Genomic DNA, 9,942 nt, shown 5'->3' with positions numbered 1-9,942 from the left:
CACGACAAACAATGTTCCAGCTAAAAACACTTTATGCTAATCATGGACTATAGGCTCCAACCTTCCGAGTGTCCTTCCTTAATCTGGCACTTTGGAAGTCACATGATTAAGGAGGTAATTATTAACCAAACAAACTTGTACTGAGATTCTCCTTTCCCTTTTTGCCATGTATTTTTTACTCATTTTTGTGTTGCTCTCAGCCTTTTTATCTCTAATTTACCAGCTCACTCTGCAGTCTTGAATGGATGAGTTTTTCAGTCCCTCAGTTCCCTCTTACCTCCTTATGAAGAAGATGAAGATTTTGAAGTTTATTAAGAAAAGGGAATCACTATATTATTTGTTTAACATGTACTAGTCTGGCTCTGGCGTATCCAGCATGCAGATTTGGCTTTAAGTGGATACAGCTTGAGTTGCTTTTAAGATTTATATGCTGTTTCCTTGGTCAATAATTGATTCCAAGGGAAAAATTAGTTTATGTTATCTTCTGCAACATTTTAGCATCCTAAATTATCCCCCCAAAAAAAATCTTTTTTTTTTTTAATGAAAATTGGAATTTCATTGAAAACAGAGGGAACAGAGTTCACCATCTGGTTTGTTACAAGAGGGTTTTGGCCTGAAGAACTAAACCACCGCAGAATCCCCATACAGCCATCCCACCCCTAAGTACAAAATCAACACCCATCAACCATCAATTTTCCCTATGAGCTGAATCTATCCTGTACAACACAAAATTCCCACCTCCTGTACATCACAGTTTCATGATCAGCAATCAATTTGCTTTGACCCAAAATCTCCACATAAATCAGACCTTGACCAAAAAAAATCATATTGGAAACCTGATCCGTTGATTACATAATTAAAACTATCTGTGCACTCACAGAAGAGATATTGTGCAGAATCTCCCAGATTAGTGACGTCTTTGGATCTAAATTTAGCTGAAAGAGGCACCCAATCAATTAACTTTAACTGTACAAAGCAAAATCATTTTGAAACACACTGTAGGCATTGCATTAGTAACATGATAACGGTATTCCCTGTTCTCAGGATGCTTTGGTTTTTCACTTATTAGTCATACGGATGATGAATAGATCAAGCAAAGAGAAGCCAAGTATGGCATGAATCATTTGCAAAACAGAGCAGCAGCAAACCAAATATGACATATTAAAGCTATTTAGTTCCCATAATCCCGGGGGAACTGAGATCAAGTTGTGAGGTGGAGGACAAACAATCTGAAAAAGATAGTTATCAACAGACTACATAGCTAGGCAACGATAATCAGCACTTCAGATAACATTAAAAAAAGCAAAAGGAAGCTAACTAACATGTTCAAGTAAGCAAAATACTGTACTATCTTATTTATGCTGTATTCTAAGCAGCATAGTTGCAGTTTCAGATAAAAAGTAGGAACTGAAATTCAGTGGTATATATGAAGATGGTTACTTCTCTCTATTTAATGGCGTTGGTGGAGGTGGCGGTATGTAGGGAGAAAGCTTTGATGCTTCATGCAAATTACTTCGGTTCTTCTCATGTACCTTCTTGATATAGGCAGCAAACCTGCCATCAATGTCCCTTTTATCTTCATGAACCATGAGAGATTCATTTCCTCCTCCTGGTTGCATCACGAATGAAATAGGCTTTGAGTTCTGCAGCTTTTTTGACCTTAGGCTCCCAGAAAATTGAGGCTGCAGTAGATCATCAGTAACCATATCAGAATCTGTTGCAGGTATGAAGTTTTCGGTTGCCGTTGGATGTCCAGTTGCTCCAAGACTCATCTTGGCTATTGAAAAAGTTGAAAGCTTAATGATGTTCACCACCATCTTCATTGATTTCTCACAAAGGGATTTGTCATTTCTGTCCTCAATCATCTTTTTTCCAACACTTGTATATATATACAAGTTTTTTGAAATCACCACCCAACTCTGAAACAACTAGAGGACTAAAGATGAGCTAATGAACTGAGTGTATAAATAAGGCTAATGAAACGTGTTTCTGAAGCAATTTGAAAGAATATATCAGCAGATTCATTACGTGGGTTCTTCCAACTCTATGTCATAGCCAAGGAAACAGGAATTAACTTTCTCTGGTGGGTGGATCCCTTTCTCATTCCAAGAGAATTAAGTCCTTTTCTAGAGGCCGTTGAGTGAGTAGGGCAACAATGAGGGGTTGGTCAGGCAAGAATCTCTTCTATCAACCTATCTAAGTGCAGCATGTGTCATTCACATTGCGCGATTTCTCAGTACTCTTGATCTGGATTGCTGAATTACGTATTTTCCTCTGGATTCCTGGCAAAATTTTATCATAATTGATTAACGTAATTCATATGAAAGATTTGTTTTGATGCTAAATCGACAACAATCCATTTAAAATCTCGTCCAATGAAAGACATCTGATCATGGTACTCGAGCTAAGTACATTGAAATGTGTTGTAAACAAGCAAGCTTTCTGGATAGCATTCAGCATCTTGCTTGTTTCAAGTAAATGTCAGTCAGATGGAACGAGATTCTTGTCTAAACTGCTTTCCACTTTCTACTTTCTAAATGCTTCTCTTTATTATATGGTATTATTTTTTAATCTTTTTGGAGTGACCTTCATCACACCTAAGGAATTTTAAGACAATCTGATTTCTCTCAAGCCAGCCATAAGGTGCTTCAGTCCTTTGGGTTTGCATCATATGTTCACACGTTTCATTTACAACTAAATAAGATTTGAAGGGTTCTTAAAATCTTTACAATACAAGAGGAGAATAGACATATTTGGCTGTATTCTGCAGTTTGGGAACTAAACAATCCACCTCCAGAGTGAGTAAGCCAATATCAGCCTGCCATCCCAAGGCCAGGGACATAAGAAATTGGGGGACAAAAGAAAACATGAACTAAAAGGATAGATTGGAGCTTTCTTTCCAAACAATTGCTTGCATAAGAGCTGAATGCCTCAATATGCATTGTCATGTAATTACTTCTGTCGGCTTGTCCTAAACTTGCAATACGCTCAGCTCAACTCAGAAAGGGCAACCCCGCTTTGCCATACAGCCCAGTCTTGGTTTTGCTAGAAATCTACATTAGGACAATTTTGGTTCCGTTAAACATCAATTTACACTCTTAGTAGTTATTACTTTCCTTAAGTTTTTTAACTTGAAATTAGGGAAAATATTCACATGTGTGATATAATTTTATATGAATTACGCATACTGCAAGAAATAAATAATGGCCACAGCATCTTCAAATTCTAAATCTAAGGACACTACTGTCACAATGTGCTTGGCACTCTTAACTTTTGGCAAGGAGAAATTCCATTGATTTTGTTTGCAACAATTATTTATATTGTAGAATATACACCTAACCCAATCTATGGTTTCATATCATTACGTTTTTAGCAATTATAAGTCCTATGACATATATTCGTGTTGAGTGAGGGGTTACAGGCAGAATCAGCTCAAAAACTTAAAGCAGGGGGGGTTGACTCATATGATTGCATAAGCCTAAAAGGTTTCTAATGTAAATGGTGAATCTACAAAGTTTTTAACATCGGTTATAAGCAAGTAAGGAAAAAGAAAATCTTTAATAAAACCAATCAAACAATGCTTGATGTATTTACATAAGAGAATAGAGATCAATGTAGGCAATTTTTTATTTATTTCTTATTTCCCCATTATGAACATAAAATTTACATAGAAATATATAAGTCTGGTATGAGCCCTCTAATTCATTTAGAAGAAAGCCAAGGGTTGGGTGCCACATAAGTAAACCCCTGAAAATGTTCACCTGCTGTTGGTGTGGAGGCTGGTGAGTCATCTGCCGGCATTGTTGTCCAGCACTGGTCAAAGTTGGCTGTACAGTCCTTTCCACTCACATCTGGTTTAAACTTTGGCTGTATTTCTCTAGCTTCTAATTTCTTCCAGTTGATTGACCGAAACCATTTATGTTTTTTTATCTCATCCCCTCCACTAGGGCCGCTGCCCAACCTTCTTGATGGTTCCTTCTGCAGCAGCTGCAAAATCGGAAGGAGATTTCCATCATTTGCAACTTTGTAGAGTAAAAAGAAGGAAAAGAACCATTTTAAAACATATTCTTACCCCTTTGAGTAAAGAGTGAGCTTCAGTACTAAGGAATGGTGGAAGTTTCACTTTCTCTTGGATAATTCTTTGCTGAAGCTTCTGCCTATTTGCATGTGTAAAAGGAGGCTGCAGGAAGGGGAACCATACATAATTTATGGAAGAATATTCCAGAATTAGTTATTCAAGATGGCAGTCTCCCAACTCCTAAAAGACAAGTCTAAAGATGAAAAAAATTGATTGGGAAAGGGGGGTCAAAGTTAAAGAAACTGGAAACTCAAAATCATACCACTCCATGATATAATTATCGAGTGTAGCTTGATGGATACAAGATTTTTTTTAAGGGAAATAGACAAAAGAATTAACGTATAAGAAACATAGTAAATAAAACAGACATTTCAGATAACACATCTAATTACCGTCAAAATCTATGGAATACAGATACTTCACAATACCTTGTACTGGAACTAGCAGGTACAAACATACTCAAGTGTATAGTAAATAAAAAAGGTCAGAATTTGAATTTTGTCCTTCTACTACCTCAATTTGACAGTTTTAATTTTTTGACCTAATTTTAATGAATTTAACCCCAGTATTTTTTTTATTAAAAGCCAATTTAAAGACGATTGATAATAATGTTAAATATTCACTTTAACTTGGATGAGTTGACATTTTGTTGATGACCTAACATGCTGAGATGGACTAATTTTTTGACTACCTGACACATATCAATCTAAAAAAAACATCATATTTCATTTTGATTAAATGCTAATTAATATTTTTTAATATTCTAAAAGAAAAATTAGTATCTTTTGTTAAAAATGCAGTCTTTTGGTGCTCATGTGCGCCACATGGTAAAAGAGTTCATGTTGACATGTCATGTCATCGACAAAAAAGTCACCGTTGTCATATTTAATTGCAGAATTTTAATACTGTTATCAATTGTTTTTAAATTAAATTTTAACAAAAATATAAAAATTAAAATCATTAAAATTGTGGTAGAGACTAAAACCAGAACATTGAGATAGTAGAGAGACCAATTTTAAATTTGGACAAATAAAAAACATACACCTCTAGCTGGTTGATTAAAAAAAAAAAAAAACCTAGGAGCTCAGTTATCCTAAGTAATCTTAGCAATCTCCTTATTCTTTAGTTTCTTGGTTGATATTTCAACATAGTTAAAGAGCCAACAGGTAACAGAACACACCTTTTCTGACCTTGGGTATTCTTGAAGGAGAAAAGGCTTGAATTAGATCCATCTATTTCCATTACTTAGTTCCTATTTGTTCCAAGAGATTATAAGACAAACAACCTCCATTTTTTAATTAACTCAATAATAAGAACAAATATTTCTAAAATCACTCCATAAATATGATCATACATCACCTGAGCCAGCTAATCAACAGTCTATCAATGTTCATAATCACTAAGTTTGAACTTGTAACTTTTAAATTCTAAAAGTATTTGCATATTGAAAATATCTGTATATTTACCTGTCCAGTTAGCATTTCATATAATAGTATCCCAATACTCCACCAATCTGCATCCTTATTGTGGCCTTTGGACTGTAAAATTTCTGGAGCCATGTACTCTGTGGTCCCACACATTGAATTTGATCTGCTTGATTCGTCAATTTCCTTGGCCAGTCCAAAATCAGTAAGCATAACCTGAGGACAAATGACAGATTCAGGAATTGGGAATAATCTGTCAACATAAGAAGAAGAGCAGATGTATATTTAATTTTCAAGTATGTTCCTGCAACAAAAATTGAAAATATGAGCATGGCTATTACATGCCCATCAGCATCCACGAGAATATTTTCGGGTTTAAGATCTCGATGAACGATCCCGCACTTGTGAAGATGTGAAACAGCAGATACAATCTCAGCGGTATAAAACCTTGCCTGATCCTCACTACACAAGACATACTCAAAAACCAAATGAAAAAAAGTTGCAAACAGACAATTACTTGAAGTTCAGAATTTGTAACACAAGAAGATACCTGAAAATCCCCTGGCGGTATAGGTGAAAGAAGAGATGACCTCCATTCACAAAATCCAGGATCAAATAAAGCTTAGACTTTGTCTGTACAGTTGCAGAAAAGAAAAAACAAAACAAAAAAAAAGAACAGTGGGTACGGCTTATAGTTGATAATGCTCCAAGGAGATACATTTGTATGGGAGGGAAATGAAGTTAGTTCAGAATCCTTGTTAAAACAGTAATTGCTAAAAGACCTCTTATAAATGGTTCAAACAAACAAATCCCTGAACCCTAAACCCTTATATATAATAATTCCAGCAGGGGTTTTTTCTTTTGAAAGGAAAAACAAAAAAAACCTTAAATCTTATAGTAACCATTTTGATGGAGGGTACAATCCAATTCATGAGAAAAGTAGCATCTTTAATTAGTAGATTTCAGGTTCATTTCTAAATTATTCACATCTAAACCATTCAATTGCAGTCAAAACAGAAGCAATAAAGATATTACAAAGACTTGTAAAAGGGACAACATTTATCAAAGGATGCGAATTAGAGAAAAAAAAAAGATACTAAAGCTAAATCTGGAAAAAAAAAACAGTTGAATATTGAACCTGGAAAGAGTATCTAAGCTGAACAATAAAGGGATGAACAACTTTAGTAAGGATATTTCTCTCAGCTTTCATGTAATCGACATGGTTCTTTTTAAGGATCGTATCTTTCCTCATAACTTTCATAGCAAAAATCCCATCACCATCACCTTCCTCATCATTCCTTCCATTTCTCCTCACTAGAAAAACTTTCCCAAAAGCTCCTTTTCCAACGACTCTCATGATCTCAAAATCCTCGGGCCCAAATTTGGTCTTTGCTTCTTCTTCTTCAGCTTCAGCTTCATTTTCGGTTTCAGTTTCCTGGATTTCTTGGATTTGGAAAGGGAGGGAAGAAGAGAGGGTGTAACGAGGAGAAGGGCCCACGTAAGAGTGGGACCTGGTGTGGATGACTTGAGGGTCCCCGAGAAAGGCCGATGGGGATGACGTGGAGGATGGTGATTGGGTGGGGTTGGGTTGTTGATGTTGAGGGGTTAAAGGGCCAAAAACCTCGGCGAAGTCAAAATCATTGTTGGGAGGAGGAGGAGGAGTTATGGTGAGTTTCTTGAGGTTGGTGGCTAAGAGGGATTGGAGGTTTTTCTTTTGGGATGAAGAAGTTGATATCATCTTCGTTATAATGGAGCTGCAACTTCTTATTCGATTTATTTTAGAGTAAACAGAAAAAGAAAAGAAAAGAGCCAGCCAAACAAGCCACGCTGACAAGAACCAAGATCAAATTTTAATCAGAGTACAGAGGAGATCGCAAGGAAGAAGAACAAGCTGAAGAACATCTTGGAAAGAAAGTGAGACAGACCAGGTTGTTTTCGAGGAAGTGGCAATTATTGGGGGATGTCTCGTTTCAGGAACGCGCGCCTCTGATCGTGTGAGCATCACTCGCCAAATTATACAAATTTACATTTTAATATTAAGTTGTACGCTACTAGTGAACATGGTTTTCTTTTTCTTTCGTAAAAAACAGAGCAGCATAGAGATTCAGATTCATGCAAAAATTCTTACTTAGTGCTACTGTTAAATAAGATTGAACAACTGATCTTAATGTTAGGTCATGTCATGAAGTCAAACTTGTTTGTAAAGTTTCTTGTAGTTCTTCAATTCGATGCTTCGGTCCTTTTGGCCCAAAATCAAATTGATCAAATCAATTTGATATTTAGTCGGTTTGATCTTTTTTTATATTTAGTTTGTTTTAGTCAATTTTTTTAAAAATATTTAGTCTATCTGGTCTTGTAATGACCCAAACCTGAGACTGCTATTAGGGCACGAATCCAATAGGCGAAACCAACGAGACCCGAGCAAGCCTCCGTAATTCATCAACTCAACAAAACACAACATGTGTCCAAGAAATCTCATAACCATTACAAATTCATTAATGGCTTATATTCACTCAATATAATACATTTCATCATCATCATCACACAAACACACGTATATGGTTTTTTTTCAACAAAAAACAAGTACTTAAAATCTATTGACCTCTTAAAGACTTCTAGCAGTGGAGCGATTCGGAAAAGGAAATTTGTTATGAGATACCATTTACTTATCGAGCAGTGGATGCTAAACTTCACTAAAGTTGCACATAGTCGGTCACTAACTTGCACAATAGAGTGGTAAAGTGAGTCTCATAGACTTAGTAATCATCGACTTAGTGAGCCCAACGAGGATGAGAAACAAGCAGAACGAAAAACCTTTTCATTTATAAATTCAAAATAATAATAGTTATGTTCAACCATAATTTCGAAAAGGGCGGCCCTACAAATGCAAATATAATTTAAACACATAGCTTAGTAATCATGCCAAAGTATATCAACACCAAAAATCACAAGCATCACTATATTAGACATCAAACAAATCAATTACGAGTTCCCATATCTTGCTCACGATATAATAATCATCCCTAGTAGCCACGTCACCTAGTCTTAAGCAACACTAATAGGCACACCACATAATTGCAATCTATAACAGCGACCTTGCCACATAGTCTTAAACAACACTAATAGGCACACCAAGTACTTGCAATCTATAACAGTGGCCTTGCCACGTACCCATCATTAATGCTATTGGTAGCACCACATAATCATCATCACTATCGATGGCCTCACCACGTACACATAATCAACATTAGTGGCAACGCTACATGATCATAATCAACGTTAGTGGCCGTGCCACATAATCATCGACCTTATAATTGGTCGTAATCCAATCAATCAATAGTCCATAGTAAGCAATCCTACTAACCAATGTAAGGCACTCATACCACATCATACATGCGCACAATAAAATTATTCTTAAAACGTGACGTACCATCATCATAGCCTCAAGTGCATGCGTGCACAAAACTTATCTTTCCTGTAAGCATGGTCTTATAATCTCAATTGCATGCCTACAAAACATATATCATCAATATGCATACATGACCTTCCAAGGGTCCTATTCAAGCACCAATCAATGCACAATAAAACACAATACTTTTCTTGGCATTCTTTTGAGTGAAAATTGTGACAACAAGGGCTTGTTTCTCGTTTTGAAACCTTTTTATCGTAATAGTATACCTATAGTACAGAAAATCATTTCAAAACCTTTATCACTGTCACGACCCAAATTCTGGGCCATGATCGGCGCATGGGCCCAATGGACATAGTCCATTAAGCCCAAGCAAGCCTACTTATATTACCTGGTTATCATTTCATCCCACAAGTTACTAAAGTCATAATGCAAAATCTCAATTCGAAATGATGAAAACCATTGCCAACTCGTACCGGCATTACTCATTAAAATATACACATATTGTCTACAATATGTATTCTAATAATTAACATCAGATTTGTCTATACATGTCAAAAGGAGACTCGATGTCCAGCGGAGAAACTTGATGAATGTACAGCTACTGAATGCCGAGACACTTACCAAGAATTGAGTCTACAAAGGAACCTCGACCTAGTTACCGACTATCTCTTGATTTGAAAACATGAAGTTGAAAACGGTGAGTATAAACCCAATGAGTGAACAAGGAAGGGAACAAGCAACAGTAAGGAAGGATTTAAAAATCATGGTGCACTTATTTTAAAACAATGCAATTTAACTTAGTGCTTATCATAACCCCTTAGGAAAACCCCAATTGATTAAATCACTTAATATAAAGGGTCCATGCTCAACTATGGTACCAAAGAAGTGAAAAAAAACGCAGTAATCGATCAAGATACTAAGCGAAACAGAAAGTTTTTCACTGTAGCGAGATTCAAGCCATAAAACACAAACTTTCTCCATGCAACGAGAAACATGTCTGGTGAAACCCTCAAAACCCGAGAGTTTCT

General features: G+C 36.1%; 1 protein-coding gene and 1 pseudogene across 4 annotated transcripts; both read right to left on the bottom strand.

Moving 5' to 3' along the window:
* Positions 1-862: 862 nt before the first annotated feature.
* On the bottom strand, positions 863-2,174 carry LOC148763620 (uncharacterized; annotated as a pseudogene).
* Positions 2,175-2,181: 7 nt separating this feature from the next.
* LOC18604517 (serine/threonine-protein kinase AtPK2/AtPK19-like) lies at positions 2,182-7,436 on the bottom strand. Of its 4 annotated transcripts, none has more exons than XM_088804557.1 (7): positions 6,641-7,433; positions 6,053-6,135; positions 5,844-5,964; positions 5,545-5,718; positions 4,073-4,180; positions 3,762-3,987; positions 2,182-2,282 (listed from the first exon to the last, which is right to left on the bottom strand). In XM_088804557.1, exons 1-7 carry the CDS (start codon positions 7,238-7,240, stop codon positions 2,197-2,199), a joined length of 1,398 nt encoding a protein of 465 aa, XP_088660683.1. In that variant the 5' UTR covers positions 7,241-7,433; the 3' UTR covers positions 2,182-2,196. The 4 variants fall into 4 exon arrangements, with proteins under 4 accessions (XP_088660683.1, XP_088660684.1, XP_007037104.3 ...); XM_007037042.3 differs by lacking the exon at positions 2,182-2,282 and adding an exon at positions 2,640-3,053; XM_018118247.2 differs by lacking the exon at positions 2,182-2,282 and having other exon boundaries at positions 3,540-3,987; positions 6,641-7,432.
* Positions 7,437-9,942: the final 2,506 nt, after the last annotated feature.

The sequence above is a fragment of the Theobroma cacao genome, chromosome 3, assembly GCF_053813885.1.
Source record: "Theobroma cacao isolate CCN51 chromosome 3, ASM5381388v1, whole genome shotgun sequence".
Taxonomy (NCBI): Eukaryota; Viridiplantae; Streptophyta; class Magnoliopsida; order Malvales; family Malvaceae; genus Theobroma; species Theobroma cacao.
This window is presented reverse-complemented; position numbering and strand designations above follow the sequence as displayed.